We start from the raw sequence: 26,597 nt of genomic DNA, 5'->3' as shown, positions 1-26,597 counted from the left end.
TTGTGCATTTGCACAGATGTAGTAGATGCTATTAAGGGCCATTCTTGCCCCCACAGAACATTCGGATAATCCGCTGCCTAATCTGTTTGGTTCTAACACTGTACACGACAGGATTGAGCACAGGAGGAAGCAACAGGTAGATATTGGCCATGAGTATGTGTACAAATGGTGACAAATGCTTCCCAAATCGGTGAATCAGAGTCATGCCAATGAGAGGCACATAGAACAGCAGCACTGCACTGATATGAGAGAGGCAGGTTTTGAGAACTTTGAATCTCTCTTCCTTGGAAGCAATGTTCAATACTGCCTGGAGGATGAGAACATAAGAGACCAAAAGGATCAAGACATCTAGTACAATGAAGATGATCACAGTCACTAGACCATAGATGCTGTTGACACTTGTGTCAGCACAGGCAAGCCTCATGGCGTCCTGATGGAGGCAGTATGCATGGGATAGGACATTGGAGTGGCAGAAAGGTAATCTTTTGATGAGGAAAGGCACAGGGAGAACAACCACCACACTCCGCAGCAGGACTGCTGCCCCAGTGTTGCCGATGACTCTGTGAGTGAGAATGGTAGTATAGTGCAAAGGGAAGCGAATAGCCACAAAGCGATCAAAGGCCATAGCCACCAGAACACCTGACTCTACTCCCCCAAAGGCATGGATAAAGAACATTTGAGTGATGCAGGCATCAAGAGTTATTAAGTGCCAATTGAACCAGTAAACGCTTATCATGGTGGGCATGGTACATAGTGAAAGGCTGAGGTCTGTGGCAGCTAGCATAGCCAGAAAATAATACATGGGCTCATGAAGACTTTGTTCAGTTTTGATGACAAAAAGAATAATAACATTACCCAGGACTGTGATACTATAAAGAAGACAGAGGGGCAAGGCCATCCAGAAGTCCTTCTCTGGCATTCCTGGAATCCCAGTCAAGGTGAAGGTCTGGTGGTTATCAGTAGTTTGGTTGAATGGTGACAGTGGAATGGAAATCTGAGTAGGCAAAAGGAGAAAGCTTAAGTCAACCAGTCTTCAGTTAGAATCAGTGGCAGTAGTATTGTGATGGTAGTCATAAGAGACAGTGACTTAAATATTATTTCAACACACTCATCTCCACAGTCTGATAAGGAAACATGGCTCTGCCCACGAAGCAATAATTTTATTACTGAATATCATATATTAAAATACCTAGGATAAAGAGAAAAAAACCTTCAATCAATACCTCACCCAATACAGATACAATTCATCTGGAAACATCAAGAATTTAGCTGTCTTGCTTCTTTGTTAAGAATTTGACATTCTACATTTATGTGGATAATGAACACTGATGACAATAACCATATAGGAAATATTAACAAGCACAAACATGACATGCCTGCTCATAAACACATATATGCATGTGTGTACATATGTGTGTGTCTTAATTGTGATTTTAAATTGGAATTTAGACATGATTCTCTTTGGGACTCAATTTTTCCTCCTGCGTAATATAGAACAGGGGAGAAGAATACTCTTGAAGAACTTTAAAACTTTGACCTTCTGCATTCCTAGGAGTGTATGGGTAATAAAAAGACCTGAGTATAGAGCAGGTGGTAGAGGGAGAAGTTACTTGGGTTCCCAAAGAACTTCTGAAGATCACACAGTGGTAAGAAGAATAATGGTCTCTAAGGATGTTTACATCCTAATCATTGAAGTGTGACTATGTTAACTTTCACTGGCACAAAAAACTTTGCAAATGTGATTAAAGTTCAAGATTTTGAGACAAAAAATTTATTCTGGATTATCCAAGTAGGTCAACTCTAATCATATGAGTTTTTAAAAGTGAAGATGTTTTCCCAGCTTCAAAGAACCAGAGACATAGCAGCATGAGGTACACTCAACATGACATGTTGTGAAAGTAAGGGGAGGGGACTGGGCAACCTCTAGAATTTGGAAAAGGCAAGGAAATAGGGTTTTCCCTACAGTATTCAGAAAGGGATGCAGACTTGCTGACACCTTGATTTTAGCCCAGTAAGAACCATGTTGGACTTCTGTCCTACAGAAATGTAGGATAACAAACCTCTGTTATTTTAAGGTACTACCTTTGTGGTGATGTGTTATGGTAGAAGTACAAAACAAATAGCTTCTATAGTATATTCTTAAACCTTCATTGCAATTAGACTTCTCTGTCCTCAGGTACATCTGGAAAGGAATCCTGAGATCCATTTCTCTGCTACTCCTTATGGAGCAGAATGCCCTCTAGCACTTGCAAAGAGTTTTATGATTAACAGCTGGTTCAGTCAGATGAAATCTATCCATTAAGTATCTCCCAAAAGACCATTCCAAACAATGTTTATATTGGTAAAATCAGTGTCCCTGGTATTGGAAAGTCAACTAGACTTGATTTTTTCCTGTTCCTCTATAGAGACTTCTCATTCTCTGAATTCCATGTAAATATTACATGACTATTCTAGTGAACTCCACCTTGAGCTACCAGCAAGTATATTTCCTACAGTAACTTTGAGTAAGGCTTAGATAGACCTATGGGCCATTATAGACATTGATACCAAATACTTGCAGTGACAAAAATCAAAATTAAAATCTTGGTGCCACACAATTAGCTCTCTCCTATTTCAGTTATTTGCTGTTATCTTTAGGAGGATATATCCGAATGTATAGCTGAGCTAGTCCCTCTTCTGGTGGCCAGTCTAAGCCATACAATTGATAAGGGTTCAGGACTGAAAGAAAGAGCAGTGCTATAGCTCTGTTTGTATTTGTACCCTTATGAGAATCCCTTAAAGGATCTTAAAAATAAGAATGTTACACACACACACACACACACACACACACACACACACACACACAAATACAAACAAAGGTCTCCATAAATATTAAGTGAAATTGCATATTATTAAAGCTCATCGTAGGACATAGATTAAAGAAACTGGAATAGGAGACTGGGTCAGAGAAAGGAGCAAAGTATCTAGACAAAATCCAGGATTGGGCACAAGAAGCAGAGATCTCTGGATATTTGGGAATGAATGGAGCTCAGAAAACGTTACTCCAAGTTTTTTGAGAGTTAGTAATTTAGTGTTGCACTAAGCACATGCCAATTTACATTTAAATTAATTACATTAAATTAAAGTAAAATGTCAGTAGCTTAGTTGTACTAATCATGTTTTCAAATGTTTAATAGCCACATTGGTTAGTAGCTACTATATTGAATAGTACAGATGTAGAACATTTTCATTATTGCAAAGTTCTATCGAAATTTATAAAAGTGATACTATACACTGCAGTTTTAAAGAATGCCAGCATTCTTGCTGACTCCTTGAAAAATCTTAGATCCAATTGGATTTGAGGGTCTTTCACTTATATACTGTATAACCTCTATCCCTCTTTACCTATATCTCTCATTTACTCAGGCCCTGTCTTTTTCTACAGTATGCTATTCATTTTTCATTGCAATTAGGCTTCTCTGTCCTAAGACACTTTTGGAAATTTTCATAGGAAAATAGCTTTAACACTAGTGACTCTGGAGAGAGACTATCTGGATTTGAACCCTGGCTCCACAACCTTGAATAAAATCTCTGTGTTTCACTCTTCAACTCTTTAAAATGAAAATGAAAATAATAGTACTAGCCCTGGCTGGTTTGGCTCAGCGGTTAGAGCGTTGGCCTGCGGTCCAGAGAGACCTGGGTTCAGTTCTCGCTAAGGGCACGTACCTCGGTTGCAGTTTGTCCCCAGCCCTGGTTGGGTCATGCAGGTGGCAACCACTCGGTGTGTCCCTTTCACATCGATGTTTCTCTCTCTCTCTCTCTCTCTCTCTCTCTCTCTCTCTGTCCCTCCCACTCTATCTAAACCAAAAATGGAAAAAAAGGTCCTCGAGTGAGGATAATAAATAAATAAATAAATAAATAAATAAATAAATAAATAATAGTACTTGCCATGGGATTGTTAAGTGTATTCATCGGATTATTGATAGTGTATTTAGATAAGCACCAGGCAAATAATTAACACTTAGTAAAGTTTACTTATAATAAATATGCATCCATTATCTATAAACTTCGTAATGTTTGGGTAACTGTGAAAATTATCTCTCAAAGTACTTATAAGCTATGAAATCTATTAATTTGCTACTAAATGTATCTACCTACCTACTCATACATCATTTATATATTTTTATCCAGTTTTATATTATCTAAATATCTCCATTCCTCAGCCAATTTAGCACTAAAATTGGCTAGCAGATGGTGGCTGTTGCAGTGCTCAAGAGAGTGGATTCAGCCCTGGCCAGTCTGGCTCAGCAGTTAGAGCATAGGCCCATGGACCAAAGAGTCATGGGTTTGATTCTAGATAAGGGCACATGCCTTGGTTGCAATTTTGTCCCTGGCCCAGGTCAGGGTCATGCGGGAGGCAACCAATTAATGTGTCTCTCTCACATCAATATTTCTCTCTCTCTCTCTCTCTCTCTCTCTCCCTCCCTCCCTCCCCCACTCTATCTGAAGATAAATGGAAAAATATCCTCAGGTGAGGATTTAAAGGATTTAAAAAAAAGAGAGAGTGGATTCTGTGGATCTGTGTTCAGCAGCTCTCACTTAATCATAAATGCTTACTATAAATGATTTATTAGAAACAGGTCCTAGATAAATCAGAAATGCAAAATAATGCACTGGTAGGTAGTAACAATCAGTAAAAGGAAGAGTAAGAAAACTTGATTCTGAGGGACCAGGACCACAAAAGAAACACTGCACTGACCACCTGAGGGACTTAATCCCAGAGACCAGCACAGCCCTTCCAGAATTCAAGATGAGAATGGCAAACAAGGCTCTTGATGCCTTAAGATCCAGTGAACTCAAGGAAAGTTGTTCATTTTTAATTCAATTATTCATTAATGACTTAATATACGTTGAATTCCTACTAAGTACTAGACATGCCATAATAATCAGAAAACCAAAAGGAGGAGCTTTCTTCTTTCCAAGAGCCTTAGCAAAGTATACATGAAAAACAAGATCAGAAATGAGAGTGGAATGCCTGCCTGGGGTTGAACAAAGCCATGCCTTACAGCTGGTCAATATGTTCCGCTTGTGTTCTCTGCTAGACTCAGCCTAACTCTGCCTCCATTAACGCTAGGGATAGACAATGAGAAAACAAACCTAAATTTTCCTCACAACAAAAAGGAAGGAGCTTCTATGGCTTAAAAGAGTACATGGGGATGGAGGTGAAGGAGAAGTGGACAATGAGAATCATCCTTTTACCCACTATGGAACTGCAGTTCAATACTCTATTCCACCCAGGCAGCCAGTAAGGACTGTTCTCTGAAGGACTGGCCTGAGAATGTTATTTTCGTAAAGTATTTGAGCTTTGGACTGACACATAGTTCCTGCCCATTGCTTTTGTCTTCTGTGGGAGCAATAGAGTAGTCTCTAATTTGGGGAAGAAATATATTTGCTATTTGCCTTGAGCTGGGGCTTAGCGGGGAAGGGCAATGATTCATAGGGCTCATGTTTTTTCTAATTAGCCTTTGTTAGAATAACATACTCTCCACTTAATTCTCACATCTTCAGTTAGAAGTCATATCATATCATATTTCTGTTTTAGGAAAAAAGGAACAAGAAATGGAAAAATAATTCTTGCTGAGACAAGTAATTCTAGGCTTTTTATAGATACATAGAAACCACAAGCAATAGGTTTATATGTCATAGACAGATAATGAAAAGGGTAATGAGCAGACGTTATAAATTATTTAAGTCTTTAAATAAAAAAACATCTAATATTTATTTAGTATTTATTTGTGCTCCTGGTTGCATTTTTAACCTTTTACATATACTATCTCATTTAATAATCATGAAAACATTATGAGAAAATTACTATTTATTATTGCCACTGTATGCATGAGTAAAACAAGGGTCAGATAAGTTAAATAACTTGACCCAAATCCCAAAACTAAAATTTAAATCGAGGTGTTCTAATCATTATGCTTTAAAGTTCTTTTTGGTCCTAAAGGAGATGATTAACTTTTAGCTACAGGGACAATGTCTGCCATCAAATTCAAATTCCAAACCAAACAGTACATTGAGCTCAATAGACATGACCTCCTTCACTCTTACCACCCAATTCTGAGCTTTAAAGATTTTTCTATACTATAATCTCCTCCATTCTGTGACAGCATCCTCAGAGAAATCACACCTAGGCCTCAGGTTGTTCCCCAACTCACCAAAAGCCTCATCTAGGAGATGAGTGTTGTTTCTGATGCTGACATCCACAGTAGTACAGCCAGAGATCTAAAACTAGGAGCACCCTAGCCCAGAATTCCATCTGGAGTGATCCACTGGAGACCTGAGCATCACTCTTCCTGGAGATGTTTTCCAGGGCCAACAGGTAGATAGGCTTTGACTTCTGGGCATACTGGTCTTTTTGTCTTAATCTCAGGGGACCTAGTTTTTTCTAATGCAAACCTGTGATGGCAACCTTCCAAATACTGAATCGGTCTCAGTCCTACATGAATGGTGCCTCACTAGCTTTATGGAAAACACACACACACACACACACACACACACACACACACACACTTTAGTGCCTAAGCTTAACAATTCTCAGATAGAAAGAGGGGTGGAGAGGGGGAGGGGAGGAGAGGGGAAAGAAACTCACTCTGTTTCCACATGACTTCTAGTAATTCTCATTCTTTCTCTGTTCACAGTAAAGCTTTTAAGATGGTGGTCTGTAGTCCCTGTTTCCATTAATTCCCCATTCTCTCCTCGGTGAACTTCAGTGAGAGTTCTTTCCCACTCCATTGAAACTATATTTGCAGATGCCACCAATGGCCTGCTTATAGATAAACCCAGTGAACATGCATTCCTCATCTTTTCTTTGCTTTTTGTGACACCATGTTTTCCCTTCTGCTTTATTTTCACTCCTCAATATCCTCTGATGGTTTCTCTTCCTCCGACATCATTGTTAGTGTGTCTGTTATTTGGTCTTTTGCGCTATTTGTTAATCTAATTCCACTCTCACTAAGTAATATCATTAAATCTTATTTCTTTAAATATCAGCTAGGTACTGATAACCTCCAAAAGTACATCTTCCAGCCTGAAGTCTGCCTTGATTTCTAGATCAACTTCCTACTTCATAATTTCACCTGGACAACAAATAAGAAGCTCAAAATTAGCATGATGAATACTGCAAAATAAAAACTGAAGTTTTTCTTCTTAATTGCTATAGTTTATTTTGATAAATCATACTAACCATACCACAGTCTATCCAGTTGCATACAATCGTGTGCACAGTCCATACAACTGTGAAACCCCAAACAAGTTTTAGAACTTCCATCACATAAAAAGATCCCCTGATGGTGGTTTGAGGTCAGCCATGGGCCTGTGTCCAGCTCCACGAAACCATGAATATGCTCTTTTTATAGTTTTTATTTACTAGAAATTTCATATAAATGGAATCATACAATAAATTGTATTTAACATATGTTTTGAGTTTTATCCATGTTGTTGAATATATTTATAATCTATTCCTTTTCCTTGCTGGGTAGTATGTCATTATATAAATGTTAATCCGTTCACGAGTTGACATACATTGGATTGTTCACAGCATTTAACTATTACAATTAATGCTGCCACAAACATTAGCTTATAGTCTTTTTGTTGATATGTTTGGACAGATATCTGAGAGAGGAATTAATGGATAGTATGATAGGTATTTTTCTAATTTTGAGGAAAATGTCAAATGGTTTACCAATGTGGCTGAACAATTTTACATTCACATCAGCAAAGTATAAGAATTTCAATTTCCCCACAGTCTTTTTTTTCTTAATTTATCTTTATTGTTGAAAGTATTACAGATGTCCCCCATTGACCCACACCAACCCACTCCTGCCCCTCCTCCCCTGACCTCCATTGCACTATTGTCTGTGTCCATAGGCTATGCATATACCCATGTAAGTTCTTTGGTTAATCTTTCCCCACCACCCCGCACCATCCTTCCCTCTGAGATTCATCAGTCTGTTCTATGCTTCCATGTCTCTGGATATATTTTGTTCATCAGTTCATTTTGTTTGTTAGATTCCACATATAACTAAGATCATGTAATATTTGTTTTTCTCTGACTGCCTTATATTGCTTTTCCACATTCTTAAAAACACATGGTATTGTTTAGACATAGTCTAGCAGCATATTTACTGCCGAGCAGGTGACATTTTTAGCTGATATTTTCTCTGTAGTTCAATTAGATAAAGTCAAAGTTAAAGCTCCAGAAATGCTTAAAAATCATCTTTGTCTCTAATCAAGTCTTAGGTTTGAAAGAGCAACAACTGTAGCAAAAGGGGGAAAAAAAGGTGCCTGTTTGCCATCTAGGTAGAAAGATCAAATTAGAAAAGTGGATGAGTGTGGGATATGAAAATGGAGGCATAGTGAATAGAAGATATGGAGACGATGTCCCAGAACCTCATGACAATTACAACTAAAAAAAAGACAAATCCTCGGAAAAAAGCAACAGAAAGGCAGCAGGACAGGACCATATAACCAGGGACACTGGTAGGATCTGCGTAGGCATGAGATGGTGGCGACTGGGAGCCCACAGACTGGGAGCCTTAGCTGTGAGCAGCACCCTTGGGGAATAAAGACCAAGCCCGCTCCACAGCACAGAGAGTGGGGACAAAACGCTAAAATAGCCACGGCCACTCACCTGGGGGCTACGGCAGAGGAAAGGCAGACTGGGTTAAAACTCTGTGGGGACAACCAGGATTTAGAGGGAACTCAGAGTTTTTGCTGAGTTGGGGCCACAAAGGACAGTGACCAGTCTGTTCCTTCCCTGAGCTGTGAAGAAAAGCAGCAGCTCCCCGCCCCCTCCCTTGGAGAGTCAGGCTTTCCCAGGTGAGGCAAGAAATGCAAATTGAGGCTCATTAACAACCAGCATCTATCCCACCCTCTGGAAATCCTCTTATGCAGAACACCAAAGATACATTCCAAGGCACTGAGTAACTGAGACTACTAGCCACCAAGAAAAAGCTAGAGGATCACTGAACCTTTACTGGGCAAATCTACCCAGGAAAGTAAGACTTGACAGTAGTGTTTAATGTGGGCACACCCAGGCTCATCCAAACACAGAGGGAGCCACAAACAGCAGAACACCAACACCCACAGGGAAAATATGGCAGGCTCCAAAACCCACTAAGATAGCCAAAATGGTGAAACAAACAAACAAATCCCAAATAAAAGAAGAATACAACTCTATCGAAAATGAGATCAATGAAATGCAGCTAATCAAATTATCAGAGGTAGAGTTCAGAACCATTATGTTCAGGAAGCTCAACAGCATGAGTAAGGACATCAGCACCATGAGTAAAGATATAGAAACATTGAAAATCAACCAAGAGGAAATGAAGAATGACATAGCAGAAATAAAGAACACATTGGAAGGACTACACAGCAGAGTAGAGGAATCTGAGAACTGGATCAGTGAATTAGAGACAGGGTAGAAAAAAATCAACCAATCAGAACACCAAAAGGATGAAACAATTAAAAAACAGGAAGATAGCTTAAGAGAACTGTGGGACAACTGAAAACATAATAACATTTGCATCATAGGAGGCCCCAAAAAGGAAAAAAATGGGCAAGGGTTAGAGAATGTATTTGAAGAAATAGTGAACGAAAACTTTCCTAACTTCGTGAAGGAAGAAGGCATTCAAGTTCAAGAAATACGAAGATCCCCAACTAAGAAGAACCCAAACACACCCACACCAAGACACATAGTAATTAAAATGCCAAAAATTAAAGACAAAGAGAGAATCCTAAAGGCACCAAGAGATAAGCAACAGGTTACCTACAAAGGAAACCACATAAGGCTCTCAGCTGACTTCTCAACAGAAACACTACAGGCCAGAAGAGAGTGGCATGAAGTAATCAAGGTCATGAAAAAGAAGGATCTGAATCCAAGACTACTCTATCCTGCAAGGCTATCATTCAAAATAGAAGGTCAAATAAAATGCTTCCCAGACAAAAAAAAAAAAAAGGCTAAGGGAATATATTAACACCAAACCAGCACTGCAAGATATGCTAAAAGGACTGCTGTAACTAGTAGAAGAAATAGGAAGAAAAGTAGAACCACACTAAACAAAAATGGCAATATATAAGTATATATCAATTATCACCTTAAATGTGAATGGTTTAAATTCTGCGATAAAAAGACACAGAGTAGTTGACTGGATAAGAGTAGCATGACTCATATATGTTGTTTACAAGAAACCCACCTTACAACAAAAGACCCACAGAGGTGGAAAGTGAAGGGATGAAAAACAAAATCTTTCAAGCAAACAAAAAGCAAAAAAAAACTAGTGTAGCAATACTCATATCTGATAAAGTAGATTTCAAAATGAAGACCATAACTAAAGACAAAGAAACCCACTAGGTAATATTGAAAGTATCTATCCAACAGAATGATATAACCTTGGTAAACATATATGCACCCAATATAGGAGCACCAAAATACATTAAAAATCTTCTGGAGGACGTCAAAAGAGAAATCGACAGCAATACAATCATAGCAGGGGACTTCAACACCCCACTCACATCACTGGATACATCCTCTAGATAAAAAATTAGCAAGGAAACAGAGACTCTAAACAAAGCACTAGACCAAATGGATTTAATACATATCTACAGAGAATTACACCTCAAAACTACAGAATTCACATTCTTCTCAAGTGCACATGGGACCTTCTCAAAGATAGACCACATGTTAGGACATAAACTAAGACTCTACAGGTTCAAGAAGATTGAAATCATATCAAGCATCTTCTCAGATCACAATGGCATGAAACTAGAAATCAATTGCAAAAACAACATGCAAAGACATTTGAAAACATAGAGGCTATATAGCATAAGATTAAACAACGAATGGGTTACCAAGGAGATCAAGGGAGAAATTAAAAACCTCCTAGAAACCAATGAAAATAAACACACAATAGCACAAAATCTATGGGATGCAGCGACAGCATTTCTGAAAGGGAAGTTCATAGCACTACAGGCCTACCTCATGAAGCAAAAAAAAAAAAAAATTCTAATAGACTATCTAACCTCACTACTTAAAGAACTAGAAAGCAAACAAAAAGAAAACCCTAGAACAAGTAGAAGAAAGGAAATAGTAATGATCAGAGCAGAAATAAATGACATGGAGACCAAAAAACAATTCAAAGGATCAATGAAACAAAGAGCTGGTTTTTTTAAAAGATAAACAAGATTGATGGACCCTTAGCTAGACTCACCAAGAAACAAACAGAGAGAACCCAAATACACAAAATCAGAAATGAAAGAGGAGACGTAACAACTGACACCACAGAAATACAAATAATTGTTAACAAATATTATAAACAATTATACGGCAACAAATTTGACAATCTAAGTGAGAAGACAAATTTCTAAAAACACATAGTCTCCCAAAACTGAACCGGGAAAAGATAGACAACTTGAACAGACCAATAAGAGCTAAGGAATTTGAAGATGTAATCAAGACTCTCCCAGCAAACAAAAGCCTATGCCCAGACGGTTTCATAGGGGAATTTTACCTAACATTCAAAGAAGAACTAATACCCATTCTCCTCAAGCCATTTAAAAATTCAAGAAGGAAGACTTCCAAACTCGTTTTATGAGGCCAGCATAATTCTAATTCCAAAACCAGAAAAAGACACTACAAAGAAAGAAAACTACAGGCCAATATCCCTGATGAACATAGATGCCAAAATCCTGAATAAGATACTAGCAAATGGGATCTAGCAATACAACAAAAAAATTATTCTCATGACCAAATCAGAGTCATCCCTGGGATGCAAGGCTGGTACAATATTTGAAAATCAATAAATATGATACATCACATAAACAAAATAAAAGATAAAAATCATATGATCATATCAGTAGATGCTGAAAATGTGTTCGACAAAATCCAGCATCCATTTCTGATAAAAACACTTAGCAATCTAGGAATAGAAAATTGTATCTTGACATAATAAAGGCCATATATGAAAGACCTACAGACAACATTATACACAATGGGCAAAAACTAAAAGCACTTTTCTTAAGAACAGGGACAATACAAGGATGCCCACTTTCGCTACTCTTATTTAATGTAGCACTGGAAGTCTTAGCCACAGCAATCAGACAGGAAAAATAAAATAAAAGGGATCCAAATTGGAAGGAAGGAAGTGAAACTGTCATTATTCACAGATGACATGATACTATATGTAGAAAACCCTAAAGACTCCATCAAAATTTACTAGACTTCATAAATTAATTTGGCAAAGTAGCAGGATACAAAATTAACATCAAGAAATTGACGGCATTTATATACACCAATGATGAACTCACAGAAAGAGAAACTAAAAAAACAATCCCATTTACCATCGCGGCAAAAAAATCAAGATACCTAGAAATAAACTTAACCAAAGTAATAAAGGTCCTATTCACAGAAAACTACGGGTCATTGAAAAAAGAAATAGAGGAAGATATAAAAAAGTGGAAGCACATACGTTGTTCATGGATCGGAAGAATTAACATCATTACAATGTTCATACTACCCAAAGCAATCTATAGATTCATGCAATCCTTATCAAAATACCAACGACATACTTCATAGAACTAGAACAAATACTTCAAGATCGTATGGAACCAAGAAAGACCTCAAATAGCCATAGCAATCTGGAAAAAGAAGAACAAACTTGGAGGGATCACATTACCAGATTTCAGGTTATACTACAAAGCCGCTGTAATTAAAACAGCCTGATACTGGCACAAGAACAAGCGTATAGACCAGTGGAACAGAACAGAGAACCCAGAAATGGACCCAAGGTAATATGCTCAATTAATATTTGACAAAGGTGTCAAGAGCATACAATGGAGTAAAGACAGCCTCTTTACAATTTAATAAATTGTGTTGGGAAAATTGGACAGCTACATGCAAAAAAATGAAACTAGACCATCAACTTACACCATACACAAAAATAAACTCAAAATGGATAAAAGACTTAAAGGTGACTCATGAATCCATAAAAATCCTAGAAGAAAATGTAGGCAACAAAATTGGAGGCATCATACACAGCAGAATTTCACTGATACATCACCTAAGGCAACAGAAACAAAGCAGAAAATGAACACATGGGACTATATCAAACTCAAAAGCTTCTGCACAGTGAAAGGTACAATCATCAACATGCAAAGGCAACCCACTATATGGGAGAGCATAATTGCCAATGATATATCAGATAAGGGGTTAATTTTCAACCTATATAGAGTGTTCATACAACTCAACAAAAGGAAGACAAAGAACCCAATTAAAAAATGGGCAGAGGAACTAAATAGACCCCTCTACAAACAGGATATACAAATGGCCAAGAGACATATGAAGAAATGCTCAACATCACTAATCATCAGAGAGATACAAATTAAAACAACAATGAAGTATCACCTCACACCTGTCAGAATGGCCGCCATCAACAAATCATCAAACAACAAGTGTTGGCGAGGATGTGGAGAAAAGGGGACTCTAGTATACTGCTGGTGGGAATGCAGACTGGTGCAGCCACTAGGGAAAACAATATGGTGTTACCTCAAAAAATTAAAAATTGAACTTCCATTTGACCCAGTGATCCCGCTTCTAGGAATATACCCTAAGAAGCCTGAAACACCAATCAGGAAGAATATATGTACCCCCATGTTCATAGCAGCACTATTTACAATAGCTAAGATCTAGAAACAGCCCAAATGTCCATCAGTAGACGAATGGATAAAAAAGCAGTGGTATATATACACAATGGAGTACTATGCAGCTGTAAGAAAGGAAGATCTCTTATCCTTTGAGATGATATGGTGGGACCTGGAAAGTATTATCCTAAGTGAACCAAACCAAACAGAGAAAGACAAGTATCATATGATCTCACTTATTGGTGGAATATAATGAACATAACAGTTTGAGGAATGGGGTAGTCCCAGAGACGTGGAAGTGGGGTACAGACTGACAATCCCCAGAAGAGGGGGTTCTGGGGGAGAGATAAACCACAGAACTTATATGCATGTGTGCATGAACAATGGACATGGACAACAAAACTGGGGACAGGGCAGGGAGTGAGGGGGAGGGGGGAATTAATGATGGGGAAAAGGAGAAACATCTGTAACAAAAATAAATTAATTAATTTTTAAAAATAAATAAAATAAAAAATATTGTGACTGTACCTATGAAGGAAAATAAATGAGACCAAAAGGCACATGAAGAGGTAGTGGAATGTGTCTGTAAACCGTTTAAGGACTAACCACATAAAGGCACACACCGATGGAATACCGGCTGTTTCTGTAATTTTAAGAATTACCTCACTGACGAAAAATGATCATTATAAGAAAATACATGAAAACAAATTAAAATTAAGATATTTAGTATCATTATATTCAATATATTGAAATAACAACCTAGGAAACCAAACAAGTCCAACAAATTGTAAAAACTTTTTCTTCTGTGTTCCTGATGGGGAGTTCAGGCAATCCATGTCTCAATTCAAAAACAGTAGACCTCAGCCCTATTTTAGGATAAATCCCAACATTATGTCATTACTGAAAGTGAGACTGGCTTTGGAATCAGAAGATCTGGACTGACATTGGGCTGGAATCCTATATCTTATTTAGTGATTTAACACAAGGCAAATATATACATATGCATGAGGTGGGGGAGGGGAGGGGAGAAATAGATTCTTCTTTTTTCTTCTTCAAACCTGGCAGACAAGATGCAAATAAAATCAAAATATTTTAAAAAGATGTGTTTTCAGAAGAACGAATAGTTTAACAGATGAAGGAAAGTTTTGGAGTACACAGGGAAGTCCAGGTGGAATAGCCAGGTGGCACTACATAATACACCCCACTGGATTTTCCCAGAGCAATTGTGAAATCGTCATAGAATCATGATGGCTCCAGGTGCCACCAGAGGTTTGAGAACTCTTAATAAATGCTCTTTTTGCTAGTCTCAAAGCAGAAAAGAAGCCAAATTAAATCTGAACTGGAGCCCAGAGGTTGATACAGGTAATACATTAATCTTGAAATTTTTACACACTCTCCACCTAACAACCTCTGTGTATGATTATTTACGAACTTTTTTTTTTTTCATTAAATCCTCATAAAAGAAATTCTAGTGAGAGAAATAAGAAGGAGAGATGAGAAGTCTATAGAGGGTCATGAGTGGCAGAAAGCAAAGATGGGGAAAAAGTAAAAGTAGATGTTGCTATTAGAAAAAAAGAAGAGCCCTGGCCAGTTTGGCTCAGCGGTTAGAGCATCGGCCTGCGGTCCGGAGAGACCCAGGTTCAGTTCCCGCTAAGGGCACGTACTTCGATTGCAGTTTGTCCCCGGCCCTGGTTGGTCGTGCGGGTGGCAGCCACTCGATGTGTCCCTTCACGTCGATGTTTCTCTCTCTCTCCCTTCCTCTCTCTCCCTCCCACTCTATCTGTACAAAATATGGAAAAATATCCTCTGGTGAGGATAAAAAAAAAAAAAGACATACTGTGGGGGAAGAATTAGTGCATAGAGAAGAATGAAATGAAGATTGGATGTAAGAGTAAATGAGAATTAAATTGGAAACTAGAGAAAATAGGGGGCTGAAAATTTAGGGGGGAAAAAAGAAAGATGGAGAATAGAAAACGGAATGAGAAATAAAGGAGAAGATGAGGTAATAATACATTTGGATAAACAGAGCCAAAGCAGGAAAAGATAAACGAAAATCAACAATCTCCATAGAACAACAGTGGTTCAGCAGTCCCTGGGTCTTATTCAAAGAATAGCAAAGATCTTTCAAGTCTTCCGAAGAAAAACATTGAGTAAAAATAAGCCAGCTGACTCTTCCCAAATGAAAGCCATCAGAATTGCTTGAGATATGGAATCAGCAGTGAAGGGTTCTCACTTGCCAAGTAAAGTATTAAATAGCCCCTTCTTCAGAGTCCAGCCACAGGGTGATATACCACCACAGCACACTTTGTTTAGAACTGAGCATTGTGATTTATTGGGAAAGAGGCCTGGATTCTGTTTGCAACATACAAACAACCTTTGTTAGTAGACTACACTGTCTTTCAAGGATTCCTCAGAATCTGCAAAATAACTTATTTGCAGTGCTGTCCCCCAAATAGCAAAGAAACAGGAGAAGTTTAAGGGTTTTCAAGACTTCTGGAAAGAAATATGGCATTCAGTAATCCATATTAATGTATCCACTGTTTCATTCCTTTATTCAACACACGTGGAAACGTCATTTTATGCTTAGCATAGGGTCTGTTAGGTGATGAGCAGATAAATATTCCTTTCTTGCAGGGAGTTTAACTTCTAGTGGGAGAGATAGACATTAAATACTTATGCAATGGTTAATGAACTGTACTCACTTATAAGAAGAAAAAGCCCAGAATTTGCAAACAGCATACTAGGGCGTCTTAAAGGACAGTGGTTATTTGGAAAAGGCTTACACTTGGGAAGGACAGATAGGCTTTGATCAGGCAAAGAGGAACTATATAGGAGGTGCAGAAAGGTATAAGGAACAGGGAAAAACAAATGTGTAAATCCTGTGTCAGGGAGTATCTTAGTGAGATTCAGGAACTTAAACACCCCAAATTTGACTGAATTAAAGAGACCAAATGGTGTGAGCTGGTACTAGAGAGGTAGAGAGGGGCTGAATGGTGCCTTACCTTGATGGCTAAGATAAAGATTTGTGACTCTGTTCTAAGTATAATAGAAGCCTTATAAGGAGGTTTTGATTGTGATGAATAAATCATATTTCAAATTTTAAAATGTATTCTGACTGCAGAATGAATAATTATTGGTAGGAGGATGATTGGTAGCCTGGGAGAAGTGGGCTATACTATTGATTGGCTATATAAAAAAAAAAAAAAAAGAAAGGGGATAATTATTTCATATGTTTTAAAGACAAGTTTGAAAGTGGTTAAATGCTGTTTGATGAAAGAAAAGGTTTCAAGAATGGCCCCAGGTTCCTGATGAGTTAGAAAACTCTGAAAATAAAAATCCTGTGAGTGGTTACTCTCATATTTCATGTGTGGCTATTTGTGGGCCAATAACCTTTATTCTTTGTTCCTTGATACTTTAAAATGAGGTTATTAAAATTTGTTAAATTTTGTGAAGATTAAATATTAATTTGAACAGTTTTACCAACTAATGTATCTATGTACAAATGGAGGCCATTCATATAAAAAAGCTGTGGTACATATACACAATGGAGTACTATGCAGCTGTAAGAAAGAAAGATCTCTTATCCTTTGAGACTACATGGAGGGACCTGGAAAGTATCATCCTAAGTGAAACAAGCCAAACAGAGAAAGACAAGTTTCATATGATCTCACTTATTTGTGGAATATAATGAACATAACAGTCTGAGGAATGGGGTAGTCCCAGAGACGTGGAAGTGGGGTACAGACTGACAATCCCCGGAAGAGGGGGTGGTAGGGGAGAGATAAACCACAGAACTTATATGCATGTATGCATGAACAGTGGACATGGACAACAAACTGGAGAGGGGACAGGGAGGGAGGGGGAGGGGGGAACCAGTGGGGGGAAAAGGAGTAACAAAAATTAATTAATAAAAAAAATAAAAAGAAGAGTATACGGGGGGGATAAAAGTGGCTTTAGAGTTGTTTGTATGGAAAATAATGCAATGACAAATAATACAAGAATAAACCCTGTTTTGTGTATTTGCAATGGCAAACCTTAAAAAAAAAAATGTAGGCCATTCATTATAAATACAATGAAATAAATACCTAGTCATGTGGAAATATATACACACACACGTGTGTGTGTGTGTGTGTATGTGTGTATGAGAATGCATATATGTATACACACATTCTACTGCATGCATGGATTCATGTGGACATGTATGGGTTTGTGAAGGCAGTAGAATGGGTGTAACTATGTGTGTGTGGTAATGTGAGTTTAGTAGGGTTTTTTATTATTTTGAAAAATTCTCTGTGCTATTAAGCCCTTGGGTGTTGCTGCTTCTTTTCTGTCAAATCTGAAGAGCTTTTAATACAGGAGATATCCAGATGTTTTATTGTCAAAACACTAGGGGTTTAGTCTTATCTCTATTTTTTGAATAAAGAAACTAAATGTAAGGGAAGGAAGGTCATCCCATGTGATTATCTAGGAAGCAAAAAATAGTGATACAAAAACCCTTTTTTTTTAAAATTCTCACCCGAGGACATTTTTGCATGTATCTTCAGATAGAGTGGGAGGAAGAGGGGGAGAAGAGAGAGAGAGAAACATCAATGTGAGAGAGACACATTGAGTGGTTGCCACCCACATGACCCCAACCGGGGCCAGGGACAAACCGCAACCAAGGTTCATGCCCTTAATGGGAACTGAACCGGGGACTCTCCAGTCCACAGGCTGATGCTCTAACCGCTGAGCCAAACTGGCCAGGGCAATACAAAAACCTTTGAGATGCTATTTTTAACTTAATTCTCCCCTCTGCTGTTCCTCTTGTACATTCATAAAGCCATTTACCTGTCTCTCTTATATGAAACTATATTTTCAATTTAGGAGCTGTGAGCAAAGTGGGAGAGTCCAGCCTCACCAGATGGTGAGAACACCACGATGAACTCTAATGCATCATTTTTCAATCACCATAGTTTTATTTTGACAGGAATCCCAGGGATGCCAGATAAAAACCCATGGATGTCCTTTCCCTTGGGATTTCTCTACGCACTAACTCTCCTGGGAAATGGTACTATTCTAGCTGTCATCAAGGTAGATCAGAGTCTCCATGAGCCTATGTACTACTTCCTCTCCATCTTGGCTCTGACTGATGTTAGTCTCTCCATGTCCACCTTGCCTTCCACGCTCAGCATCTTCTGGTTTAATGCCCCTGAGATTCCCTTTGATGCATGCATCACACAGATGTTCTTCATCCATGGATTTGGAGTGGTTGAATCAGGAGTATTAGTGTCCATGGCCTTCGACAGATTTGTGGCCATCCGCAACCCATTACACTATGCTTCCATCCTCACACACAGCATCATTGGCAAGATTGGAATAGCTGTCCTCACCCGGGCAGTCTGTGTGGTCTTTCCTGTGCCCTTTCTTATAAAGCGGCTACCCTTTTGCAGTTCCAATGTCTTGTCTCATCCATACTGTCTCCACCAAGATGCAATGCGACTAGCCTGTGCCAGCACCCGCATCAACAGCCTGTATGGACTCATCATAGTCATCTTCACATTGGGACTGGATGCCCTCATCATTCTCTTTTCTTACATACTCATCCTGAAGACTGTGCTGGGCATTGCTTCCAAAGCTGAAAGGCTCAAAGCCCTCAATACCTGCCTGTCTCACATCTGTGCTGTGCTCCTCTTCTACATTCCCCTCATTGGTGTTACCATAATCCACAGATTTGGGAAGCATTTATCACCAGTAGTACACATGCTCATGGCCAATATCTATCTGTTACTCCCCCCTGTACTAAACCCCGTTGTCTACAGTGTGAAGACAAAGCAGATACGAAGGCGGATCATCCACGTGTTCCAGAGAAGAAAGAACAGGACCTAGAGAAATGGAAGCAAATGGAAGATGAACAATAAATAGCATTTTCAGCGGTTGCAATGCAGCCAAATTACACACATCTGGTAAAATGCAAGGGTGGGCAAGACATGTGGGTAAAGATAAAACACAGGTCATCCTTCATCTGTACACACTACATTTTGGAATGTATATACTTTGCTAAATCACATGCAAAATCTAGTTTAATTAATATCATAACTTTAATTCTCTGAAACAAGAGATGAGCATCAGTAATGACATAAATTATCACCTGTTTATTCAGACAATGCTTACATTCTTTATATAATGTTAAGTAATATCATGTTAAGTTATATAATGTTAAGTTATCAATTAAATAACAATTACATCAAGAATTGTAGAAGCCCTATAGCACTGCTGAAGGACTAGATTTCTGAGATTTTTTTTAATAGAGCAAAGAAAACTGTTACAAAATTAAGTAGCATTTATTTTCATGTTTTAGTTTTATTGGGTAATGAGTATCTATGATAAAATTAAAATAGACACAGCTATAGTTAATTTACACCTCTTCTTTTAAGGGATATTACTTCTTTACATATATATATACATATATATATACATATAAATATATATATATAATAGTTCTAGATTTTTGCCACATACTTAATAGAATAATAGGTGTTTTGCTCTTACTTTTTTGACTCAGCAAGAGTAAAGTCTATTTTGCTGTGTACTGGAGAATCCAGCAAAACTTTACCAAGTAAAATTACTGCTGGGCTTCATATGAGGACAAATGAAAATTTTCTGTACTAGTGAAAAGTTTAAGAAAGCAGTGCACACAAGAATGGGGATGTGTATATCAAATCAATGTGCCTTTGCATCGATGTTAGTTCCTCCTTTAAGTATTCGGTAAATCAATACACAATCAAGTTGCTAGGGGATTATTTACTCATTCAATAAATATAGATTTAACACCAATGAAATGTCAGTCATGATGCTAGACCCTGAAGATACAGAGAAAAATCCACCAATTTTCTGTTCAACCCTGTCATTTTATCTGCAAGGAAATATGTATAAAATCAAAAGTCAAGTTGATATTACATGACAATATCACAATTAATTTTTCAATAATAACTAATAATGCTGGCTGCCTTTGCATATTATCTCAATGAATTTCCCCAACAATTTTTGAGAATAAGTGTTACCAACATTTTACACATGGGGGAAAATAATATTTGCAGCAGTTCAGTAACTTATTCTAAGTCATACAGTTTTTAAGTGGCAGAACTAGATTCAAATTTAGATCTGTTGATTGTAGAACCTGTGAATTGAGACTTGACCTATGCCTCGGGGTTTCCTAGGCTTGCAAGCAAATATCAAAGAGAGGGGAGGAACCAGTGATTTTAAGATACAGATGCATGAAAGATGATATGCTGGTAATCAATATTGTTGAATGTTTACGTAAGAAGTTCAGCTTGCTAAAATGAAACTAGACAGAGAGGCATATTAAGGCTAAATTTGCAAGATTGATAGAGAGTTTACATTTTCCATGGAAATTACTTGAAAATTGGAGATCTGTGCAGAATGCAAATATCAGTCAAGGCCTTAATATTGATGCTATCTAAATGGAAAACATGAATCTCAAACAGAACACAGTATCATCAATTTGCCTACAAAAAGGAAATAATAGAAATTATATTTCTATTTAATTGTATCTCATACTTCAAAATATTTATTTTTCTTAATGTGCTACCATATACATAAGATATGAGGATAGCAGTGTGTGCATATACTTTGTCAATGAATAAAAATAAAAATCAAATATATTAGGAAGTGTCCTTTTTCATTTCCTTGTATGGATGCATAACCAAAAATTTGAAAACCACTACTCTAGACTAAGGATAGAAGCCAACAACCACAGACTGTATTTCCAATGTTCACAAACTGATAACAGAGACAATTAGCTGAAAGTGCCCTTTAAAGCCATCACCCACTCATTATCTGATGGGACCATCGGGTAGCAAAATCTAAAACGTAAATTTTTTACTGGCAATCTACATACACGCTCCACATCCTCAATTTGAAATACCTTCTCTAGATCCTGCAGTCTGAATTTTATTTCCATTGCTGTATGAAAGCTATATTTTCCATGGTTCAGACCTCTTTCCAATTAGCAAATCAAATACTTTCAACTCAATCCCCCTTCAACTTGATTTATTTGGATAAATTACATATTTAAAGTCCCTTGCTTATTAATCTCAGAGTTGGAGTAATGATGTGGTATCAAACTCTGTCTGTGTATGCCCCAGCAGTATGAATCAGTTGGTTGGGAGTCATCCCACACATCAGTTTAATTCCCAGTGTGGGGCTTGTGGGAGGTGATCAATCAATGTTTTGCATCAATGTTTCTCTCTCTCTCTCTCTCTCTCTCTCTCTCTCCCCTCCCTTCTTCTCTCTCTAAAAATCAATAAAAAATATTTTTTTAAATTGTGGCTGTGCCCATGTACTTGCTATGTGAACTTGATCAAGTTACACAAATACTCTGTGCTTTAGTGTGTATTTTTTCAACTGAGAATAATAACAACAATAATAATATAGGAATAAGAATAATACCAATTGATATTTACTCAATGCTCATTACTTCCAGGCCCTGGGCTAAGCCTTACATGCATTATTAATTCCTTTAATCTGTTACTTTATAAAATAAATGATAATCTAATCCCTATTTTGTAGATAAGAACAATTAGTATTAAATAAATTAGATATCTCACCTAGATTACACAGACAGAAGTGGCACAGCCAGAACTTAGACCCAGGGCTATATAACACATAAGCCCTTGCCCTCAATATAAAGGGTAGGGCAAAGGCAGGTTTACATTTGATCATATGAAAAATAATATAATAATTAATAAATAATAATAACAGCATAAACTCTATGTTTTACCTACTCACAACTGTAAACCTGCTTTTGCCCACCCTGTATTCACTCAGAGTTAATTCAGGGAGTAATGAGACCATGGCTAAAACACCAGTTAGTGTAGTTATTATTTAGTAGGTGGCATTATAGCTATTATTACTGCTGGTACTGCTGTTGCTGTGACTATCATCATCTTTGTCTTGAAAGAAGAAAAGTGAAGGAGACAGAAAGGGACATAGGAAAACCCACTAACTCCTTTACCAGTACCTTTGTTCCTGAGGTTAGCCTTTATGTAATTAAGGCACCAAAGACAATGGCTATGAAGAGCATTTCTATTTGCCTGTAAAAGTTAGAGTGTAATTTAGAAATTTTTGGCATAGCCTAAATTTCAAGTATCACATATTGGTGAAAATACCCAAGACCTGAAAGTCTTCAAGAAGCTTGTTCATCCCCTGAGGATATGGTCTCTTTACAGTGCTTCTAAGGACCCCTTCCTCATGTCAAAAAAACAGTTGAGACCTAGCCTCCTAACAACAGGAATAGCTCTGGGTTCCGTTCCCTGCTCCAGACTCGGGACTGTGATTGTGTTGGCAAACTCTTAACAAGCCTCCGGGAGTGGTAGGGCTCAACTATCCCCACAAAGTCCAGAATATTTAAATGATGTTTTATTCTTTATGATTTTGTTAAACATCTGCAACTGCTATGTTTCTTAGTGAAGATTATTTTTATGAACCTATCTAAGATTAATTCAGTAAGGCCTCTTGAACCCGAAAGTAGCATTTAAATGGAAAGCAGTATTTAAATGGAAATACTCATTCCTTGTACGCATACTCTTACTGAATTCATCTTAACTAGGCTAGGGTCTACCCAACAAATTTCTAAAATAGCTACTGATTTGAATAATAGATAATTACATTCACCACTCAAGTCACAAAGTATCTTTAGTCTTAAATTTTAACAATCAAAGAGTAAATATTTTAGAAAAGGTCATTTGGACTATGTAAAGGGATATAGATAGCTCTGTCTACACATGTGCTTTTGTTCTTTCTACTTTCTATACTTTACTTTCAAACAATATCCATAATGATTTATTTTTATTAATTTATTTTTGTTACAGATGTTTCTCCTTTTTTTCCCCATTGACACCCTCTTCCTCACCCCACCCCCCACCCCGTACCCGGCTCTGTTGTCCGTGTCCATTGCTTATGCATACATGCATATAAGTTCTGTGGTTTATCTTTTGATTTTTAAACCCTTATTATGAGTGTCTCCCCAATCTGCCTACCCCATTTTATCCATTTCCCATGATATACATGGAGTCCACCATTCTCCAGGCAAGTCTGCCTGCCTGTGCCTAGGCCAACAAATACATTGCCCTGTGCCTTGATATCTTCATTTGAAAAGAGTACATAACATGCTTTCTTATAGGAGTTCCATAATTAGACAACATGTAAAGACTCTGGCACTTGCCTTTAATTTAATGGCCAGTCTATAAATATATGGTCTCTTATTCTCTTACATTTGAGATTTTTGAGCATTTCTTATAGGTGCACAACACTTCAGAGCTTACAAATAATTGTATTTATATGATTAAATGTAATTTTGTAACAACACTGGAAGCCAAGGGATATTATTTCCATTTTCAAGATTAAAAACTGCAATAAAGAGAAAGCAAGAGAATAGATACCAGTGTCAAACATGGAAGAGCTAAGACTCACCCTCAATATTTTGATCCTAGATTATGCAACACAGTTGGCCCCTGCTCAATTGCATACATTTATATTCTTAATCCAGAATTTTATCATTTTTATGATTCATATATTATTTAATAATGTATTATCCCCATGTGTTCTCTTATTATTTAATAAATATAGTTTATTTCTTCCCTATTAAGCCAATGGAAGCCATTTCTAACTCTTGAGCTAGAACATTAAATCAATTTAATGAGCTTTAATTTAAAAAGCATAAAATGAATGCTCTCTTTCTGTTCAAAAGAGTTATTACAAAATGGAATTAATAATATTCTCTGAGGTGGGAGCGGAGTGGAGGGGGACAATGCGGGGGGAAACAGGGTCATCTGTAATACTTTCAACAATAAAGATATATTTAAAAATAATAATAACATTCTCTGTCTTTAGCTATTATATGCCAACTCATAAATGCAGGGCTGAAGAACATTGAACAGTTCCTATAGATGCCACTCTATCTATACTGGACAAAAGACAGCTTGGCAGAGGAACAGGAAAGCATGCTCTGAGATCAGGAAAATCTCCTTTTGCCCAATTCAAATCACACAGAAATGTGAAAAAATATATAAACCTTTATTTGTCACAGTCATAACTGAGCTTTTACACAATAGATGCTTCCTCTCTCAAGCCGGTAAACCTTAAGTCTCTGAAGTAACCTTGGTTTTAACAAATATCTGGATGATCTTCCTTCGTATCTCCTTGGTCTTCACAGTATAGACTATGGGGTTCAGCACAGGGGGTACAAGAAGATAGGCATTAGCCATAAGGACATGCGTCAGTGGTGAAAGGTGCTTTCCAAAACGATGAATAACAGACAACCCAATGAGTGGCACATAAAAGATGAGTACAGCACAGATGTGTGAAACACAGGTGTTGAGTGCCTTCAGCCGACCCTCCCCTGAGGCAATGGCCATTACTGTTCGGAGGATGAACACATAGGAGAGGAGGATGGAGAGGGAGTCAGAGCCCTTGGTGAAGATGACAGCAATGAGGCCGTAGAGACTGTTGACCCGGGTGCTGGCACAGGCGAGGCGCATCACATCTTGGTGGAGGCAGAAGGAGTGCGACAGGATGTTGGAGCGGTAGAAGGGGAGTCGCTTGATGAGAAAAGGCACAGGGAAGACCACACAAACTGCCCTTGTCAAGATGACTGCCCCTGTTCTGCGGACCACACCATTGGTTAGGATGGTGCTGTACCTGAGGGGGCTCCAGATTGCCACGACCCGATCCAAGGCCATAGCCACCAGCACACCAGACTCAATGGCTGAGAAGGTGTGGATGAAGTACATCTGAACAAGGCAGGCATCAAAGGCGATATACTTGTAGTTAAACCAGAATATGCCTAGCATAGAGGGCAAAGTACAAAGAGCAAGTCCCGTGTCTGCCAATGCCAGCATACACAGAAAGTAGTACATAGGGATATGCAGGGACAATTCAGACTTAATGGTAGAGATGATGACACCATTGCCAAAGAGGGCAATGACATATATCGCACCCAGTGGTAATGCCACCCAGTAGTACTTTTGTTCAAGCCCTGGAATGCCAGCTAAGACAAAGTAAAGGTGTTGGAAGTGGGAGTAGTTATTATTTGCCATGAAGCCAATGTGATATAGGCATGAGAAGGAGCTTGATCTTGATTGATGGCTTCCTGAAAATACAACCACAGGGATAAACAACATATTAGAATCCAACTTCTCTGGAGTAGAACCATTTTGTTTTCACCTGGGTGGGGAGAGTTTAAGAGAGGACTAAATCCCTGAAATTACTAATCCAAAGTGTATCCTGTTGAGAGTTGAAGACACAATGACTAAGACAAAATAAATATAAAATATGAACTATTTGTTCCCCTAAGGATACCACTTTCACCCATCACACTCCATATGCCCAGACTCTCATGAAGGAAATGAATCTTGTCTGTAGAGCAGGGGTAGAAATGCTCAGTGTGCATGCCTATGTTTCTATTTCAGCATAACCCTCTTTCATTTACCCTGAACCTGGACATGGCCTCAGAATCATGCTCATCCCAGGAACCTCACACAGCCACTTCTAGTTATAGGAAATAAAATGTATTTGTCATCTTTAACCTAGTGAAATCATAGTAGAAGGGGGAGCAAATTATACTGAGGAAAGCAATAACAGTAATTCTCTTTTTAAAGTAATCCCATAGCTTACCTGAAGCCTTTTTTTATCAAGATAATCTGGCAATCCTATTAGTAAGGCACAGTGATTGTTCAGAGTGATATGTTACACTCTGATTGAGCTCTGGAAGACATGCTCATGTTGCCAGAATCAGTAACCATATTTATTCCAAAAGGCCCCTTGATAGGGCCATTCAACTTTAGACATGAATGTCAGTTAGAAATGGGGTAGCCTCTCTTTGAGAAGCCCTCAACCTTCAGACACTCATCAGTTGTTTTCAA

The 26,597-nt window shown here is 38.0% G+C and overlaps 3 protein-coding genes across 3 annotated transcripts; 1 reads left to right on the top strand and 2 right to left on the bottom strand.

Moving 5' to 3' along the window:
* Window positions 1-31: 31 nt before the first annotated feature.
* On the bottom strand, window positions 32-6,209 carry LOC118628558 (olfactory receptor 51H1-like). The gene is made up of 2 exons (XM_036259541.1): window positions 6,198-6,209; window positions 32-994 (listed from the first exon to the last, which is right to left on the bottom strand). Exons 1-2 carry the CDS (start codon window positions 6,207-6,209, stop codon window positions 32-34), a joined length of 975 nt encoding a protein of 324 aa, XP_036115434.1.
* Window positions 6,210-18,594: 12,385 nt separating this feature from the next.
* Window positions 18,595-19,542, top strand: LOC118628824 (olfactory receptor 51H1). Its single transcript, XM_036259791.1, has one exon. The coding sequence runs from the start codon at window positions 18,595-18,597 to the stop codon at window positions 19,540-19,542; it is 948 nt and encodes a 315-aa protein (XP_036115684.1).
* A 5,273-nt stretch (window positions 19,543-24,815) lies between these two features.
* Window positions 24,816-25,772, bottom strand: LOC118628557 (olfactory receptor 51H1-like). The gene has a single exon (XM_036259540.1). It carries the CDS (start codon window positions 25,770-25,772, stop codon window positions 24,816-24,818), a length of 957 nt encoding a protein of 318 aa, XP_036115433.1.
* Between the last annotated feature and the right edge of the window lie 825 nt (window positions 25,773-26,597).

The sequence above is a fragment of the Molossus molossus genome, unplaced genomic scaffold (genome assembly GCF_014108415.1).
Source record: "Molossus molossus isolate mMolMol1 unplaced genomic scaffold, mMolMol1.p scaffold_m16_p_13, whole genome shotgun sequence".
Lineage (NCBI taxonomy): Eukaryota > Metazoa > Chordata > Mammalia > Chiroptera > Molossidae > Molossus > Molossus molossus.
This window is presented reverse-complemented; position numbering and strand designations above follow the sequence as displayed.